The sequence below is a fragment of the Crinia signifera genome, chromosome 6 (assembly GCF_055691185.1).
Source record: "Crinia signifera chromosome 6, ASM5569118v1, whole genome shotgun sequence".
Taxonomy (NCBI): Eukaryota; Metazoa; Chordata; class Amphibia; order Anura; family Myobatrachidae; genus Crinia; species Crinia signifera.
Window position 1 is genome coordinate 223,498,390 of NC_139222.1, and position 20,386 is coordinate 223,518,775.

General features: G+C 39.9%; 1 protein-coding gene across 3 annotated transcripts in view; it reads left to right on the forward strand.

Moving 5' to 3' along the window:
• LOC146009022 (ATP-dependent translocase ABCB1-like) overlaps positions 1–20,386 on the forward strand; it is an 85,611-nt gene that overhangs the window by 37,967 nt on the left and 27,258 nt on the right. For all 3 annotated transcript variants that reach the window (XM_083148993.1, XM_083148991.1, XM_083148992.1), the window contains exons 7-22: positions 586–777; positions 3,304–3,475; positions 5,786–5,910; positions 7,244–7,421; positions 8,766–8,879; positions 9,191–9,301; positions 10,654–10,779; positions 10,875–11,078; positions 12,118–12,288; positions 12,425–12,586; positions 13,562–13,798; positions 14,406–14,558; positions 14,670–14,774; positions 15,470–15,547; positions 18,619–18,702; positions 19,965–20,168. In XM_083148993.1, coding sequence (XP_083005119.1) covers positions 586–777; positions 3,304–3,475; positions 5,786–5,910; positions 7,244–7,421; positions 8,766–8,879; positions 9,191–9,301; positions 10,654–10,779; positions 10,875–11,078; positions 12,118–12,288; positions 12,425–12,586; positions 13,562–13,798; positions 14,406–14,558; positions 14,670–14,774; positions 15,470–15,547; positions 18,619–18,702; positions 19,965–20,168 — 2,416 coding nt within the window. The remainder of the gene's footprint in view (positions 1–585; positions 778–3,303; positions 3,476–5,785; positions 5,911–7,243; positions 7,422–8,765; positions 8,880–9,190; positions 9,302–10,653; positions 10,780–10,874; positions 11,079–12,117; positions 12,289–12,424; positions 12,587–13,561; positions 13,799–14,405; positions 14,559–14,669; positions 14,775–15,469; positions 15,548–18,618; positions 18,703–19,964; positions 20,169–20,386) is intronic.

The following is a 20,386-nucleotide window of genomic DNA, read 5'->3' on the forward strand; positions in this document are numbered from 1 at the left end:
GTATGTACCAAACATGGGCACCATCTTGAATCTAAGTCAGTTTTCCCATTTCCTGCAGTTTTTGAACCAAAGGGGTATAATGCGAATTTTGAATCACCCACTGATAATAAACAACTGAGATGTCCTTTATTGGCGCTTAGTCTATGAAGTCAACATTCATTCAGAATGTCTAGGTCAAAATGTTGACATGGTCTCAGTGTTGACATGTTAAATCAGGCATGTACAAACTATGGCCTTCCAGCTGTTGTGAAACTACAAGTCCCATCATGCCTTGCCACAGTTTTCCTATTAGGGAATGCTAAAACTATGGTAAGGCATGCTGGGATGTGTAGTTTCACAACAGCTGGAGGGCCACAGTTTGGACATGCCTGTGTTAAATGTGTTAAATGATACCATGTACAGAATGTGGATATTCAATGTCAATACTTACATAATGTTGACATTGCAAGAATTTCTACTTTGTGAATGCATGTTGATGTTCTGAAACGTCAACATTTAGCCATGTCAACATTCTGAATGTTAACATTTTGGCTGCCTACCCTTTATTAAAAGTCTGCATAACATATTATGATCTATTTTCCATAGATATTCATACTACTATATTGGGATTGGCTTTGGTGTCTTCGTACTGAGCTTTTTTCAAGTTTGGACCTTTTTGTTATCTGCCGCGAGACAGACTCACAGGATCCGGCAGAGATTCTTCAAAGCCGTTCTCCATCAGGAAATGGCTTGGTTTGACTCAAACCAGATCGGGACACTGAATACCAGACTTACAGAGTAAGAAAATCTAATATTGGTAAAAGAAGCAACTGAATTACACTGTAATTAAATGACTACAGTACTTCTCATGCATTCCCTGCTTTTTGTGTGCCATCACATGTTGTAACAAAGGGACATTTCTAATAACAAGTAAAAGCGCAATGGAATTTGCTGCCCTATATAATTATATAAAGAATATTTAAATTGTATTTATTTATTATCATTAGTTACTAATGTTAAATGGTGCTTCAACCAATCAGCTCTTGTTATGTGTCTGAAAAATGACAGGAGCTGATTGGTTGGAGCACCATTTAAGAATAGTAAAGAATGATACGAAGAATGTCATGTTTCATTAAATATGGCCCTAACAGACTTGTAGGCTATATACCCACAGACTAAAAATGTTACATTTTTAAATCTCACAATGGTACGGTCTCACAGTGGTATGGTCAGAAACAGTCATGATAGGCATTAGGGCAGGATAGGCATTTTGGTGAGTTTTTTTAAACTCACCAATATTTATGATAATGGAGGAAAAAGGGGTTAAAGCTCATGCAGTTTGCACCGACAAGAGCTTCCAAGGGGCGCAGTTGTGTATAGCACAATAATGAGTCAGTTAATTCAAAAATCAATATTTTTTATTTTTAAAAAAAAATAATAATAATAACAATATCAAAAAGCGAAGTGCACTTCAATATATAAAAACAAGACAATACAAGACTTACAACATAAAGACAACAAAGGCTACTAAAATTGTATATCCAATATGAGGCTTAAATCAATCTGGCATCCTTTGTGAGAACAAACACCCGCAGCATACATATAGTTACCAGTCCCGTAGTAATGAGAATGCCTGCTGTTAAGGGAACTTCAACCTCCTTATATGGACAGTTCAACCTCTGATTCAATAGAGGTATTCCCCTGATGTAAGGGGGATAGGAGGGAATTCCTCAGATGTCCAGCAGTGGCCGTTTTTCCTTTCAATCTGTTTAAAGGGCTTTTGCTCCGGCACTTTTCTCAGCAATCTCTGGGTATAGATACACATGCAGGTGCAGGGTTTCTAGCACAGCAAACAAAACGCGTTTCTCCGCCTAAAAAGATATCAGCGGCTTCCTCAGTTGGCAACTGAGGAAGCCGCTGATGTCTTTTTAGGCGGAGAAACGCGTTTTGTTTGCTGTGCTAGAAACCCTGCACCTGCATGTGTATCTATACCCAGAGATTGCTGAGAAAAGTGCCGGAGCAAAAGCCCTTTAAACAGATTGAAAGGAAAAACGGCCACTGCTGGACATCTGAGGAATTCCCTCCTATCCCCCTTACATCAGGGGAATACCTCTATTGAATCAGAGGTTGAACTGTCCATATAAGGAGGTTGAAGTTCCCTTAACAGCAGGCATTCTCATTACTACGGGACTGGTAACTATATGTATGCTGCGGGTGTTTGTTCTCACAAAGGATGCCAGATTGATTTAAGCCTCATATTGGATATACAATTTTAGTAGCCTCTGTTGTCTTTATGTTGTAAGTCTTGTATTGTCTTGTTTTTATATATTGAAGTGCACTTCGCTTTTTGATATTGTTATTATTATTATTTTTTAAAAATAAAAAATATTGATTTTTGAATTAACTGACTCATTATTGTGCTATACACAACTGCGCCCCTTGGAAGCTCTTGTCGGTGCAAACTGCATGAGCTTTAACCCCTTTTTCCTGCTTTGTTTGAGGTACACACCCTCTAACAAGGGGCTGCAAACGTGTATAGCAACAGGGGATCTTGGATACATATTACCAGCGCTTCTATTCTAGCCTTCGGGCTAACTGTCGTTTTATTTATGATAATGTACTGATTTGATCTTGTTTTGTAAATGTATAATGTTAAAAGAAATTCTTCAGATTTTAAATAGGAAATTATATTTGATAGTGACTGTGGAAATGTGCCCATAACAATTGATGCCATTAGGTTGCTCTAGGTTAAGTAAGTAAGTTTAATTTATATAGCGCACTTTCTCCAACAGGACTCAAGGCACTTTACAGACATAAAAAAACAATACACATAATACAGAGGATGTTGGTAGTACAGTAATACCACTTTCACACTGCCTAAACGTTTAAAAAAAAAATTGTATTTTAAAACGGTATTTAAAAGGGGTCTGAGCCTTGACATTGAACTAGATTACCGTTTTAAATACCATTTAAATACCATTCACATCAGTCAACTAGTTTTAATCCCCTCAACACGTTTCAAGGCAGAATGCAAGGGACAGCCTATTACAGGTCTGTAATCTGTTGTTTTTTGCTAAATACCGTTTCAGATCCATTCTCACTGCATAAAAAACGGCTCTGAAACGTGTAGGACTCTGCTTTTTAAACGTGTTGAAATACCGGTTATCTTTAACCGGTAAATCAACTCTGACACTTTCCCACTGCAGCCTTAAACGTGTTGAAATGTGAAAAAAACAGCAATATACCGTTTTAAAAGTGCAGTGTGAAAGGGGTATAACCGTCAAGTCACAGACAAAAGGTTAACAATGCTTCTTTATTTTCTAGGGACATAAACACTATTCACGAAGGTCTTGGTGACAAAATTTCCATATTTACCCAATTCCTTTCCACCTTTATAGCTGGCATTGTTATTGGGTTTGTGAATGGCTGGAAACTGACGCTCGTCATCCTGTCAGTAAGTCCTCTCCTTGGTGTATCTGCAGCACTCTGGACCATAGTAAGTGTTTTCAATATTTGGCTCATTAATGGGTCGATGTATCAATAAATGGGAAGGTGGATCAGCGGAGAATTTGGGCAGAATGTAACGTTCTATAAGAACCCAAGATTTGGGGGAGGGAGACACAAACCAGTCCCTGGCCTGACTAAGCAAGCACGCCATTTGATACAGTATCTATCTATATCTGGGTGAGCAATGCCACCAAAGCACTTAGAAAGGACAAGAGTTTGCCTAGATATACAGGGTCTAGTTCCCTTCCAAATATATCTGGAAAACAAATTGTTAAGTTATGAGATAAGAAGTTTGGGAGGAGTCCTAGGTATAGCTTGAAAGAGGTACATGCAACCCGACTCCAGGAAATCTCATGGAGAGACCAGTCTGTAATAAATTTTTCAAAGGAGTGAAGTATTGGTTTAAAATTACAATTGGATAAATTACAGTCTCTGGTCACGTGCAATATTTAATAGACTGAGTTTTCCAGGCATACCAGTATTTGTCTTTCAGTAATGCAACTACCTCAAGGGGAATGTTTAAGAGGAGGGCTTCGGTCTTGGATGTGTTTCATTTATAAACGGAAATGTTAGTGTATTCTCTAGCACTTTATGTAGTGTGAAAAGTGATTCCCCAAGATTTAGGAGGCATAAAAGTAAATTGTCCGCAAAAAGGCAGATTTTATGAGGGATCCCACCCAGAATGAGCCCACTAATGCCGCCAGTAGACCTAATCTTTTCCAACAAGGGTTCAATGGCTAATAAAAAAAATAAGCATGGAGAGGGGGCATCCTTGTCTAGTACCATTGGATATAGCAAAGCTAGAGGAGAAACAGCCATTCACAAACACCTTCGCAGAGGGGAATGAGTATAAAGCAAACATAGGCCCTTATTCTGATTGGTGCGGCCGGATCCGAATATGCGGCCAGGACCGTGCGTGTATTTTTCATGGAATACGCCTCCTCCATCTCAGGGAACCTCCCCCATCATTCGATGGTCGCAGACCATCGAATGCAGGACCGAGTGGTCCACCAGCTCCCGCAACCTCAGACCACACGGACATTTTTCCGTGCAAAAGCAGGGATCTGGGCGGGCAGCTGACATCCGGCGATGTCATATGTCCGCCCCCTACACGTGCGTCACGACTGCATTACCATACGTACGCCCAGCGTTTGCATGGGAACGCCCATGAAATGCGGGGTGTATGCATATGGTAATGAGCCCAAATAGCCCTTCACGCCCCTCTCCACCCCCTGTTCGGAGTGTTCACATTTCATGCGGGATTTGGCCTTGCGTCCCGCTCGCACATGCGCAGAGACGCCTCTGCACATGCGCAGACACAAAACATCGGCGGTACGAACGCACGCGGATATTACCGCACCAACCAGAATAAGGGCCATAGAGTCAAGAAACCTACCACCGAAACCAAAGTGTAGAAATACAGACGAATAAGTATTTTGTAACGTGATCTCTAATTGGATACCCTATAAAACATTTCCTTTGTGTCATCGCACCTAATTACCCTCCTAAATATGTAAATGCTAATGACAGTGCTAACCAATTGATGACTGTGCGCTGGGGCTGCATGTTGGACAGTTGTGCATAAGAACCTCTTAGGATCCTGCATTCAGAATAACTCCTGCATACTGATTTCATGTGATAACCATGCAAAATGTTAACTCTACTTTGGTGGATAGATGTTGTTGGCTGCAATTACTGAAAGGCTGTATAGGATATAGACTTTGCTTGACTAAACCCTTTGAGTGCCAACATCTCTGTGAGCGATGTTCAAAATATCCACTAAAAATACCAGCGTCACTCATATTTGTTATATAAATTTAAATGAAAAAATATGGTGTAAAAACCTATTTTGACAAATTCACGTAGCACTCAAAGGGATAACAGGGAGGCAAGGCTGTTGACCAGGGCCCCTTACACATTGCTACTGTACATTTCCATTGCGGTGGGCACTGTGGCATAATGTGAACTATTGTGTGTTTTAGATACTTGTTGTACTGGGAGTATTTTCACATTTATAATTTTAATGACATCACTAGCATATTATATTGACCATTTTATTGGTACGGGCCCCCATACACCCCCATCCAGGACAGCAGGCAAGTCTCCTGCATCACGATGTCTCTACCAGCTACACCCTCTTTCTTTCTGCTGAGCCCTGATCACCCCTGCAAATAAAGATAATGTTGCCATTGTAAATCAGGGGGTGGGGCTACGATGACAAAGTAGGTAACTATGACTAATAATCACATACTGTAATTAGAATAGGAATTTATGTTTTTTGTTGTGTTTCCTATCACAGCTTCTTGCTTCCTTTACAATGAAGGAATTATCTGCTTATGCAAGTGCCGGGGCAGTGGCAGAGGAGATCATTACAGCCATACGGACAGTTGTTGCTTTTAACGGACAGGAGCAGGCACTGAATAAGTATGCTATACTAGTAATTGCTAATGCATTGTTTCTATTGCAGTCCTCCATTGGCTAATTATGACATGCTCTTGTAAAACAATATTAAGCCTCACAATTATTTTCTTAACACTAATATTGGTGTAATGATCACATATGTTTGTAATGCAATATTTTTTTTTTTTTGGGGGGGGGGGTGCTTTTGTTAGTTGTACCTTCCAATGGATATGCACAGTACTACCAACTCCTTTCATCGTCCATTTATAAGGTCATTATACTGTATGCATGATACCCATTGAAAAGGGCAGTTGTATGTGTGCACTGATAATGATGATGGATATGAAACCAAGCATGCCAGTAGGCAGTGAGTGGCTTCACTAGAGGTTGCAGGCCTCACCATTTGACACCAAATCAGCAGAGTTGCCCCCTCAAATTCTGTAACTAAGCAGCACAGTGGTCATCCTCTGTGCTGGGAGAGGCTAGGGGCTGAGCAAGCCTCCAGTGTGATGAGAACGGGAATGTGACAAGCAGCATCAGGGGGCATGGCTTTGCTGACATGAGACCACGCCCCTTAAACCTGTCACCACTGATAGCGATTCACATGACAAAAAAAGGGGAAGAAAAAAGAAACTCGGGTGGGGTGCACGCTAGACCCTCCTGAACTATTGTGCCTTAATGCGGTTTCAAAAGTTTTTTTCAAAAATTATTTTTGTTGTGTGGGAATTACATAATTAATGAAATTAATAAAATATTTTAAACCGCATTAAGGCACAATAGTTCAGGAGGGTCTAGTGTGCACCCCACCCGAGTTTCTTTTTTCTTCCCCTTTTTTTCATGTGAATTAACTCTGTATAACTCGGGGGTGCACCACTCACCGTCACAATAAGTGCACGGGGAACTGTCCCTGGTTTGAACTGTGATCAACACGGAGAGCATCTCCAAAGGTTAGTTCTGACCCCATACTGAACATCAATATAATAAAATTGTTAAAGAATCCCCACTAGTGCGAATCCCCCCAAAACCCCCCTTTTTTTCTTGACACCACTGATATCGATGCCAATAGGGCATACCAGTATATATGTATGCATGTATGTATGTATGTATGTATATATATATATATATATATATATATATATATATATATATATATATATATGCATGCATTTAGATCCAAGCAGGAATAATTACTGTCAATTTGTGTTCATCACATGTATCAACTCCATTTTAGTTTTTGATTTGTGCCACCATGTCAAAGAGTTACTGGTTCTTTTTTTGATGCTTAACTCGTCAGATTTGCCTTTTTTTTTTGTTCTTTAGGTCATTTTACATTTATGTATATATGTTTCCCTGGCAGGTACAGGGAGAATTTGCGAGATGCAAAAAAAGTGGGCATAAAAAAGACAATAACAACAAACGTTTCAATGGGTCTCACTCAGTTCCTTATATTTGGAGCGTACGCCTTAGCTTTCTGGTATGGAACACAACTAACAGTGACTGAACCAAAAAATTACACCATTGGGAATGTTCTGATCGTAAGTGACACTTTTTTCTTCATTTTAAAGGTTTAATAATCAGACTTAAAGTGAACAATTTTTGCTATTATTGATTCCAAACATATGACATTTATATGTTTTTATTACATTGTGGTGAAAAGTTCTAAAAAGTTTTGCTTATGATTAAAATTTTTATCTGCATATTATTTATCATGTACCAGTGCTTGAGTATAAGAAGTATTAGTGACTTGGACAAGTACACTTGGAATCTAATACTGATAGATAAACTGATCAGAAGTGCTAATCACATATACAGTATACATTGGTTTCGGTAAATTGGCTGGAATTTTTTTAGATACATGAATGATATATGAAGGAGGAATATTCTTGAATGGATGCAAAGTAAACACCTAGAATAGGCTTGGATCTTACTTTCTAGAATCTACTGATAGATTCCCATATACATGCATTACTAAAGATCAAAAAGGGTTGATTATACCTAAGGATAAAAAAAGGAGGCAGGCTAGATGGGCCCAATGATTCTTATCTGCCATCAAATTCTCTGTTTTTATGATTCATTATGGCCAAGTTCCTTATTGATTAGAGTCATTTATTATGTTAAGAACTAGAGCCAATCTGAAATAAAACTAATTTAATTTTTTAATTTGTCAACTCCGAAATACCCTAAATATATCCAAGTATCATTGGCGACAAAACAATTGTCTATTAAATAGTACTGCATTATCATCACATATTTGTGAAATGTTCTATATACTTTTTTATTACTGAAATAACGAAAACATTTTTTAGTTAAACCAATGAACAAAATGCACCAATCACATCGATGTTAAAGCTCATACCTAAACTTGATGCCGAGCCAGTATTCTGTAGTTAGTAAAGTTCTGTTAGTGGTAAATTCATATGGATCACACCACAGTTATTATAAGTAACCATGACAATATACTACTTGTGAAAGATCATCATGGTTTTTAAAGGGATAATCACAGAAAATATGTGAAATCAAAATCCATAGGCTTTAATTATAATAAGATTATTTGCACATTATTAACTTCAGCGCTGTCTTGAGCTGAAAAATGCAGCAGACAATTTATGCAGCAGACACATTAGATAATGTGTAATCAATAAGGTGCGTGACAGGTTCCTGCAGAGGGGGCGGCATCGGCAATTGAATACACACTTTCTGATGCCAGGCGCGATGAGCACTGGCGTGGTAGGCGGGGGAAGGGGCGGGGGCAATGCTACACTCCACTAAAGATGTCCTCGGTCAGCCCTGCATGCAGGATGCTCTTAAGAACCTACGGAGGATATAAATTGCGTTATATTTACATAGTCCATGATCATATTTTTTTTCATCATTAACAGGTATTTTTTTCGGTGCTCATCGGTACTTTTTCCCTTGGTCAAGCAGCTCCTAACGTAGAGAGTATTGCCAATGCACGTGGGGCTGCCTATGAAGTCTACAAAATAATCAATCAGGTAAAGTGATTCGCACACTTTTGTAAAGGCTGTATACAGATGCATCCTTACTGGTCTAGTCTCTGTATGCTATGAGCCGTGACCCACAGGGTGCGCTATGTGCTCAAAGGGGGGATCGCCTGAGGGGGGAGTTTTCACTCCCTGCTCCGGCAGACAAGGTGCTCATACATCCTGTCGGTGTTCCTTCCTACCTTTATGTTGTGCAAACATTTTTTAGTGGTTTGACAAAAATGCTAACCTTTTTGGCAATATTTATTTATTGAAGTGTTGTTATTGGTTCTTGGTGTTTTATTTCATATTTTTGTTTTCAGGGTCGACCAATAGACAGCAGTTCTAAAGAAGGACACAAGCTAGATAAATTGATTGGACATATTGCGTTTAAGAATATTCATTTCTCCTACCCTAGTAGACCTGATATACAAGTGAGTATTAATCATTTAAAAGTCTAACCATGAATATATCTAGATCTGTTTTGACATTGACAGTCTGGTTCTATATACAGTAAGCCCCAAATACAAAATATGGGCATCTCTTTTAGCTTTTTTCGTGCTGGACATTTGATCATGTGCAGAAATTCATACTGAACTTAATGCAAGACTGACCTTGAGTAAAAATGGATCATTCTTAACAAACTGTGTACAAATGGTGCAGGCTACATTCACTTATTTGCATGTACTTTATATAGAAAGTACAGATGGAGCACCTCTCAGCCAGCACGTGGCTCGCCAGATTGCCCCCCGCTGGCGAGATAGCGCTCCATCTGACCGAGACGCGCAAGCACCCCACACGCATGCGTGTCCCAGTTTACGGGCGTCGGGGGACGCGAACATGAAGCGGAGACAGGCAGGGCTGGGGGGGGGGCGGGGATGTGGGATCGGGCGGTGGGGACCGGCGCGGAGCTCCTTAGTAAGGGGGCTGGCAGCTGCGATCTGACCGCCAGCCCCTGCAAGAATAAAGAACGCTCCATCTGTAAATACAGTGGGGCGCGGATCATTGGGCCGACAGTAATAAGGTCGACCCCAAAAGGTCCACATGCACAAGGTCAGCATGGTAAAAGGGTTGACATAAGCAAGAGGTCAACACAGAAATGGACAACCATGAGTTTTTAAGGTTTTTTGTGTTAGGGGGTTAGGTAGTAGATTTCAGCATGTGGACCACCATTTAGTGTACCATATACAGTATCCTCAATGCGCTCATCAAGCATCGTGCCAGATGCCTCACTCTGCTACTACTGCGTTCGGCACACTTTAGCGTTCCCCATCATACTCCACGTGGATGGTTAAGTGTGAAAAACTCATGTTGACCTTTTCATGTATCAACCATTACCATGTCTACCTTTTGCGTCCATGTCCATCTAATGGATGTGGACCAATCAATAGTGAATCGGCCTATTGACTGTTGACATAATGCAAGTCAACCCAAAGTCCAGATTCCGTACAATGAATGTGAGTTTATCATATGATTATTACCTGTTTCTATGGCCCGTTCTTAAATCATCCACATTACTTTTCCCTAATAACCTGAAATACATGAAGGATGTTGATTGTGAATGTCACAAATTTATGTTGCTCCCGTAAAAATGTCACATTGTAAAATAGAACAATTGAAATATTAACACAAACTGAAATTAGAGAAGCTGCTTATTCTTCATCTGCTTTCAAAATAATGACCATACTTATATAGTGCATCACTCCAATGCAAATCAAACGTTTACCAAAAACGTGTACAGGTATATGATATATTGTAAGACTGCTTGTTTTGTGTTATAATGTAGATTCTAAAGGGTCTTAACCTCCAAGTTAAAGCTGGACAGACCGTTGCCCTCGTTGGGTCCAGTGGTTGTGGAAAAAGCACCACCATTCAGCTGCTGCAGAGATTCTACGATCCTGCATTAGGGGAAGTAAGTGTTTGTGAGCAAGCCCAGCATTAATATTTATTCTAGATTTTTGTTTTATCAATGGAACTTGGTGTGTAACATGTTCTTTCTGATCTTAGGTGACAGTTGATGGACATGACATACGGACCCTCAATGTGCAGTGGTTACGAGAAAATATAGGAGTTGTCAGTCAGGAGCCTATTTTGTTTGGAACGACAATCAGAGAAAATATTCGCTACGGAAGAGAGGATGTTACTGACGCTGAGATAGAACAAGCGACCAAAGAAGCCAATGCCTATGACTTTATATCTAAGCTTCCAGATGTAAGATAACATTGCTTACCGTATATGAACTGCATAGATATATTTAGGAACAGATCTTAATTTGTCTTAATGTATCACTGTTTGGCAGAGGTCAGAAATGATACAATTTAATTTTAACCCATTGAGTGCCAACATCTCGGTGAGAGATGTGCAAAATATCCACTAAAAATGCCGGCGTCGCTCACATTTGTTATATAAATTCAAATACAAAATGTTGTGTATAAAAACATTCTGTTTCCTATATAAGGTAATATTACAGGTCATTATGATGAATACAAATGTTTGCATGGCAATATTTACACCTACTGTATATAGTCAAATTCACTTGACACTCAAAGGCTTAATATCTTAAGTATCTAGCCAACAAGAAGTTTAGGTTTTAGAGACCCCTGATTCTGCCTGGGCTATCCAACACTTAGTAAATTATTATATTAAACTATTTTATATTGCTCAGCAGGGGTATGGGTCATAGGGTCAAGTCGACATTAATAAGGCCGATAGTCATTAGTTCGACCACTATTGGTCGACAGGCCATAGGTCAACACAGTACAAAGGTCAACATGTCTTGGGTAGACAGGGTCGGAAGGTCGACATGAAAAAGTGTTCACATGAAAAAGGTTGACATGAATTTTTCTGATTTTTTTGTTTCTATGTCAATTTAAGTCAACATAGCCATTGTATAAGTGAATGGAAAAAAAAAAACTTTTTGGATTTTTTTGGGTGAAAAAGTAATTTCACCAAAGTGATTTGACCAAAAAGTCAACCTTTTTCATGGCGACCTTTTCCATGGAGACCTTTTGCACATGTCCACCTTTTTCATGTGTCGACTTAAGGTCTGCTGACCAATAGTGGTCAACCTATTGAGTGTTGACCTCTTTATTGTCGATCTGCCGACCACATCCCGCTCAGCAGCAGAGCCACAGGTTACTCACCACGCTATACCATTGAAATGATTTGTCCATAACCTACAGCTGTATTTTCTGTATCCAGATACATTCTGCAAGAGAATTATGTTGATATGTTTTATGTTTCTTTCCAGGGGTTAGACACAATGGTGGGGGAAAGAGGAGCCCAGCTCAGTGGAGGCCAGAAGCAAAGAATAGCTATTTCTCGGGCTCTTGTTCGTAATCCCAAAATCCTGCTGCTGGATGAGGCCACATCAGCTCTGGATACACAGAGTGAGCGTATTGTGCAGAATGCTCTCGATAAGGTACAAACAGGCCACAAATTTTCATACTTCCATTGAGTTAATCCCTTACAATGTTTTTTTTTCCTATATACAGTATTTAGTGTTTGTGTGCTGTATAAGAAATGTGATATTTATACTTGTTCTCGATCTCCATAAGGCTAGAGCTGGCCGCACCACAATTGTGATAGCTCATCGGCTATCCACCATCCGTACAGCTGATGTCATTGCTGGGTTTCACAATGGCGTTTTGGTGGAACAAGGATCACATGCAGATCTGATGGAAAAGAGAGGGGTGTACTATTCTCTTGTAATGCTGCAGGTATTGTTTTTTTATTAAATTTTTTTGTGGTGTACTGTAAATTTAAATGTAATATATGCTAGTTTTTTTGTCACTAATTTATGAACTATATATATATATATATATATATATATATATATATATATATATGCAAAAAAATAAAAAAATAAACAGTGCTATAAGAATAAAATGTTTGCAATTTTCTTAATGAAAAGTTTTTGAATTTACTAAAAAGTATGACTCAGTGTTCTAAAACAGTAACATGGAGGGAGTTACTAGAGACCAGCCCCTGTGTCTACAGCTCAGTATTTATACATATAACCTGACCACACTTGTAAATATATAGGGGGAAATTTACTAAGATGTGTATTCTACTTCACATGTGATGTTGCTATGCCCAACCAATCAGATGCTGTCTACTATCTTCTAGAGGGTGCTAAATAAATAAGAAGTAGATTATGATTGGTTGCCCATAGCAACATCACATGTGAAATCTTATTCCCATCTTAGTAAATTTCCCCCCAAGTGGTTACAGGGTGCCCGTTTTATTGAAGGGAGTTTCCACAAGCCTTATTTCAGCTCTGACTGAGGGGCACATATTTTTGTCTTCTCTTTTTTACTGTCCTGATATTCTTAGTGAATTATTTGCACTAGATCTGGGTCCATATTTTGACTTGAATAATGCCACATCGCGGGTCTCCATATTTTAACATGGCCATACCAACCTGGTGTAACCTGGTGCTGGTTGGTTGCAATGGGACCCCACTCGATATCATCCTGCTTTAGTGGTAACCAACCCTTGTGATAGCGATAGTGCTGTTTACTTATTGTAGGCTAAGTAAACACACATACATTTATTTAATATGGCAAATATGCAGATATAATTAAATAAGGCTACAAAATTTGTGGCAGTAATTTTGAATTCTAGTACAAGCCACAAAAAGAAAGCCTACCCCAATCTGGACCACTTTTTTCAATGTATTTTTTTAAACACAGAATTATGAAAAACATGAAGAGGACACAGAAGATGATGACAAGGAAACAGAAGACGAGGAAGAAGGAGAACTATTTGAATATGACGATAAAGACACTGAAGATAAAACAAAAATTGCTGATTATGGGTTAGACATTATAAGCAGAGATAACTTGCACAGACATTCCAGCAAGAGGAAAAGTAGAAGATCTACAATAAGGAAATCCAAGTCCAAAAAGTCTACCACCAATGCAAACCCGGTAAACTGCATAATCAAGCACATATTACTATATTTTAAAAAGGTCTAGTTTTGTTGCTAGTTATGTTATGGATGTGTCCTCATACTAGTCTCAATATACCATGCAGTGTGAGTAAGTCCAGGTTAACTCTGCTAGCGCTGGGCATCTTTTATAACTCAAAAATGAATCTTAGTCACAATGTACTTACACTTCCGGTGGGGACGGGGATGGTCACAAGCATGCGAGCTCCTGTCCACCGGAGCTTCCATCCTCGTCCCCCGGTGAAAGGGCACCCCGTGGATGGAGGGAGGTTGACGGGGAGAAGGCAGAAAATTCCTAGTGTGCGCAAGCACACGTGGCCAATAAAGTTGATTCTTTTTTATTCTATTCTATGTAATGTGAAGCACAAATTACTAGGTCTGAAAAAAGGTCAGCTGCATCATAGCACTTTGTATACAGATTTGGCATATTGCAAATAACATGAAAAATATACTTGGCATGAGCAGAGCCATAGGGCACCTGGCACGTTGGTGGGGGCTGTTTGGCTTGATAAAACCAATTGAATTTTTTTTTTCTTTAATATTTTCTTAAATAAATAATATTAATTTTATAATTTTTTTCCATACAGGTTGTGGAAGAGGAACTACCCAAATTCTCTCTGCGTAGGATACTAGGGCTCAACAAACCGGAAATGGGCTATATAGTCATTGGTGTCATTGCTGCAGCCATATCTGGAGGCATATACCCAACTTTTGCAGTCGTATTTGGGAAAATAATTGGGGTAAGATTTTAAATACTGTACATGCAACATCCTTGTTCATTTGTATTATGTTTTATGTTGCTCTAAGACATCTTTTTTAAACCTATTATTATTAATATTATATCATTTTAGTCATTTAGCATCCAAGATCCAGATGAAAAAAGTCAAAGGACAATCTTGCTTTCCCTTATGTTTCTTGTGCTGGGAGTGATCAGTCTAATAGTATACATTGTCATGGTATGTATGTTTTTTTATTTGTTATTAAACTTTATGAAAATGTATACAAATACCGTATATTATATGAAGAAGAATGCTGTATGTAGATGTCAGTCGTAGCATTGTTGGTATCCCTTTGTGATAAAGAAAGTGTTACACAAGAAGTGCCTCTGCAGTCATTGGGCGGTATTCAATGTGAATACCGGCGACGTGCAGCGAATCCTGTTTAGGATTCGCTGCACATTCGCCACTGGTCCCTGCGTTCCGGAGCCTCGCCGGCTCCGGTATTCAACGAGTCAGCACATGAATAAAAATAGCATGCCCCTCCTCAGAATAAAATTCCAGATTTTTTAACACCAATTGTAAAAAACAAAACACTTTATTTTAAAAGTTCACATTCCACTTCACCATAAAAAGATAGCGATTGCTACTCGGTGAATCATGGCGAAAAAAACCTTGAAATGTATTCGCCATCTGGTCATTGAATAGGGTGATTCACCGTTTTAGTCAGAAATTCGCCTTACAGCACAAAATCGCAATAAAAACCTGGCGAATCAGCCTCATTGAATACCGCCCATTGTGTAGCATGGCTACAGTTAGTAAAGCCACACCTGTGCAGTTCTCCAGAGTCCTGTATTGATTTGTACAAGGAGGAATTTAGAGACGAATAAAGAGATATCCACAGCATAAAAAATGCATTTTCTTTTTTCTTTCAGGGCTTTGCTTTTGGAATTTCTGGAGAAAACTTAACCATGAGACTAAGGTCTTTGTCATTTAAGGCACTCCTCCGCCAGGTACGGCAGATTGTTTATTAGATTGAATATACATGTTTAATTTGCACATCTAGATGCTGAGATAGCCCACTGGGAAAATAATGGGAGCATATTTTGATGAACTCGTTCTCCATTTAAATATAAATTTACCCTCACAACTTTTGGCTGCCATTTTCAATAAAACACTTACAGTAGCTGCCCATCCCTGCTAATCGGGTTCAATGTGTTTCAGTAGACTGCATGGAGATGGAAGTAAAGGAAAAAAAAAAGTATGATTACACATTGGCAAAACCATGTGCAGAGAGATTTAGATTTGAGATGGGAATGTCCAGTAATTTGTCAGCTGGATGCAAATAAATAAATGTTCGCAACCGTTGCATTGCAACATGGTTTGCTGAAGTACTTCGGTATTTTTTTCTCATTTTTGCTTTGCTCCCATCTCTGTATCAACCACTAGATGTTTCCAGAGGGGGAAATCGGATTAATCCTGGGGGAACTGGGGCATATGGAAGTCTAGCTTTAGGCTTTGGGAAAATAATAGATTTCTATTTATAGTACTATTCCACTTGTACTCAGTTTAATCATGAAGAATTACTTTATTTAGCTCCAAAAATGGAGATCTTTCTGAGTTTTATTGTGGGAAGTGGGAACCGATGTCATTTTCAGATGACGTTAGTTCCAGGAACCCCAATATGCTCTGTGAGGAGGTCTGGGTTGCAAAGAGTCTACAGGCAGCTGAAACCAGCCAGTTTTAGCTTTCAATCAGCAACAATGCTTAAAGTGGGACTTTACAGGTGGTATGGGAAGTTGGAATTTGAGTTTATTTATTTCATTTATTTAGATATTTATTAACAGTTTCTTAAATAGCACAGCATATTCCGTTGCGCTTAGTTCATCAAAAGTTGGATGTTTTTGGCTCCGAATAGGAGCGGGCGGTTGGATTCAGATATTTTGGCCATGTTAAACATACAACTTGGCCAATGGCAGCACAGATGGTATAATGGTTAGCATTACTGCCTCAGAGCACTGAGGTCATGAGTTCAATTCCCACCATGGCCCTAACTGTGCAGAGGTTGTATATTCTCCTCGTGCTTGGGTGGGTTTCCCCTGGGTGCTCTAGTTTTCCTGCCACATTCCAAAAATGGTAGTTAATTGGCTCCCAACAAAATGAACCCGAGTGAATGTGTGTTTATGTATATGTGGGAATATAGATTGTAGCTCCACTGGGGCAGGGACTGATATTAATGTTCAAATATTATCTGTAAAGCGCTGCGGGATATGTGTGCACATAAATAACTGTTAATAAATAATAAAATGGTAACATAGTAACATAGGGGTTTATTCTAGTTCATTCTTTCTGACAAAATCCTTCTTAGATGGACAAAACCATGTGCACTGCAGGGGGGCAGATGTAACATGTGCAGAGAGAATTAGATTTGAGTGAGTTATTTTGTTTCTGTGCAGGGAAAATACTGACTGCATGATTTTACACTTCAATATAGATCTCACTTTGAAGAAAAACCCCACCCAAATCTAATTCTCTCTGCACAAGTTACATCTGCCCCACCCGCAGTGCACATGCTTTTGTCCATCTAAGAAGGATTTTGTCAGAAAAAATGGACTAGAATAACCCCCATAGTAATTAAGGTTGAAAAATGATGTTAGTCCATCGAGTTCAACCTATTTGACTTGATGAGTTAGAACATCAGACACAAAATAGTTCTATAAAGTCAGACATAACTAAAGGTGTTTTTTTGGGCAAGTTTTATTTGTCAATGTTGAAATTCAAATACAAGTTAAAAATTATTGCACATTTACAACAAACACTTAATGTATAAATTATTTCGGTACTTGTTTCCTAGCACGGCCACAAATCTTGGCCATCGGGGGTAATTTTAGTGGCCTGCGACGCGACCGACGCGATGCCCCCGATTTTTCCATTGAAATGCATTGAAAACAGTGAAGAATGGTAAATGGGCCAGAAAGCCCAAAAAACCCCCCTGACCAGTGAAATGTCCCCCCAAAAGTAGTTCACGCCACCCCGCGATGAACGCGAACCCGAAGCGTGGCGAGCGCAGCGAGTCCGCGAGGGGCGGCGGTACGCGTCCTCCGACCTTTTCATACCCCCACTATCCACTAGGGCGTGGAGTGAGAATAGATTAGTGTGGCGAGCGCAGCGAGCCACCGAGCCCGAAGCGTGGCGAGCGCAGCGAGCCCCGCGAGGGGACGCGTATACCTTCACAGGTAAACGAGTCCCTTCGCGGGCTTCACAGGTATCCGCGTCCCCTCGCGGGGCGCGCTGCGCTCGCCACGCTTCGGGCTCGGTGGCTCGCTGCGCTCGCCACACTATTCTATTCTCACTCCACGCCCTAGTTGATAGTAGGGGTATGAAAAGGTCGGAGGACGCGTACCGCCGCCCCTCGCGGGCTCGCTGTGCTCGCCACGCTTCGGGTTCACGTTGATCACGTGGTGGCGTAAACTACTTTTGGGGGGACATTTCAATGTTCAGGGGTGTTTTTGGCCCATTTACCATTGTTCCTATGATAATTTTGGTAAATTGAGCCATTTCACATTGTTTCCTATGGGAAATCGTGGTCATCGCGGGTAAATTGAGGCATTTAACATTGTTCTCTATGGGGAAATCGCGGGCATCGCGTCTGGCCCATCGCACCCGATTTTTTTGCGCATGCGATGCCCGCGATGGCCCCGATTTTACCCCCGATGACCGCGATTATGATCGTTGTGGCCGTGCTAGGAAACAAGTACCATTATTTCTAACTTTAAAATCATACAAAAAAAATCTCTCAAAGTAGCTCATGAACTATACATGTAATTTTTGCACTTTTCCAGCGGTGTGCCAATATTCTGTGTGTAATTGTGGCTGTATCTGCATACCAAATTATGTTACAGGGTTTGGCAGGAAAACACTGTAGAATAAAATTTTATATACAGAAAAAGTTGCAATTACTCCCAGAATATATGCATACGGCATATCATTTAAATGAGCAGAAGCTACTTGTGATGTGGAAACAGTTCAATACAGTATAAGACAAGTACAGGGTATATAAACATTTCTCCTTTTTTTGTTACAGGAAATTGGATTCTTTGATGATCATGCAAATGCAGTTGGTGTTTTACTGACCAGACTTGCTACAGATGCATCACAAGTAAAAGGGGTATGTATAAATGACACTCTGTAATCCATCAGTTTGTCAATTTACTGTTAGTGCCCCATTCCGACCTGCTCGCTGGGCTGCAAGTATTCGCAGGTAAACGCCGCCCCGCCAAGCACGTTTGCAGCCATGCACACAGGTGAAATATAATTTGCGACTGAATGATCTTTTCACCCTGCACGCAGTGCCGAGTGAGTCCTGGCTCAGGAGAAGAGACTGCTAATGACATCAGCGGCCCTCCCTCCCGACAGCCGGGAATGCCTGTGTTTTCTGGGGTACACCCAGAAAGTGCTGGTGGCACTCCCCCAAACGGCCACCTGCTGTCAATCAAACAGTGAGCGACTTGAGGGCTCATTCACGGTCCTCTGATGATCGCTCAGGCTGCAGATTTGCAGCCCAGCGAACAAAACTGAATTGAGCCCTTACATTAAAGTGGATCTTACCTATGATTCTGAATAGAAAGTTTTATCATACATTGCATGTACAAAAGTGATTTTATGCATTTTGTTCATATAAATTCACCCATTTTATCACTTGTTGACGCTTAGTAGATCTGACCCTTTTTGTGAATTGAGCGTTTTGGGGTGGGAACTGAGCCATGATCATGTGATAGGACTGAAATGTTTTGTCTTGTGGGACTGCAGGTAGAGTTCCATGCTATTTTATATATACAGAATAGGGGAGCCTATTTCAGATGTATCTCATCTACCTAGCATGGCGCTGGTGAAAGTGCTGATATCAATAATGATGGTTTCAGCTGTGGATGGAGCAGCTTCCAGCTTAAAGACATGTTGATCCTTGCATTAGCCCCTCGGAAACTTGCATTCGTATAAATGAGTAAATCCTACTGTACTTCACTGGCATCGCACAAACACTGCCTGACCATGTGTTATGCCTAACATGCCTGAAAACAAGGCTTTACTTAAACTCAGTGACTTGTGATGTGTGATGGACATTCTTAGAAATATGGTAGCAGGTACTGAGCATATAATCTGTCATAATAGATCTGTTTTTGAAAACAAAATAAAAAAAAAAACAAGGAAAAAAAAAAGAAAACTGCATCTGTACATCCCAAAAATAATTCATATTTAACAAACTTTTTCTTTCAATGATCTCCTTTTTAAAAAAATTAATAAAACAGAAAAAAAATTATTCTGTTTGGGGACATTGCAATTTAAAGTAATTGCTAATTTTACAATGGTGCCTTCAAGTGGGGCTGGCATTTTATTATTAATACTAATTTCACTTCTTTTTTCTATCTCCAGGCTACTGGCAGTCGTATCGGTTTGATCACTATGACGGTGTGCACTCTGCTGACAGCAATCATAATTGCGTTTGTGTATGGTTGGCAGCTAACACTGCTTATTTTGGCATGCGTACCATTTCTGATTGGTGCAAATTTCATTAGAATGAAATCCATGTCTGGCCATGCATCAAAGGATCAGAAAGCGTTAGAGGAAGCTGGAAGGGTAAGTCAGCTTATTTGTCAAAATGGGAGCAAAAAGACTTTATATGGCTCATGATGCTGTCAATTATATTTACTTCTAAGGAAGGAGGATAAATCATTTCAAATTGCAAGGTATAATAAGCCCCGTACACACGGGGGAGATATATTGCTCAGCCATATATTGCTAGCAATATATGGCTGAGCAATATATTGCTCAGTTTCTCCTTTTCATCAGCGACC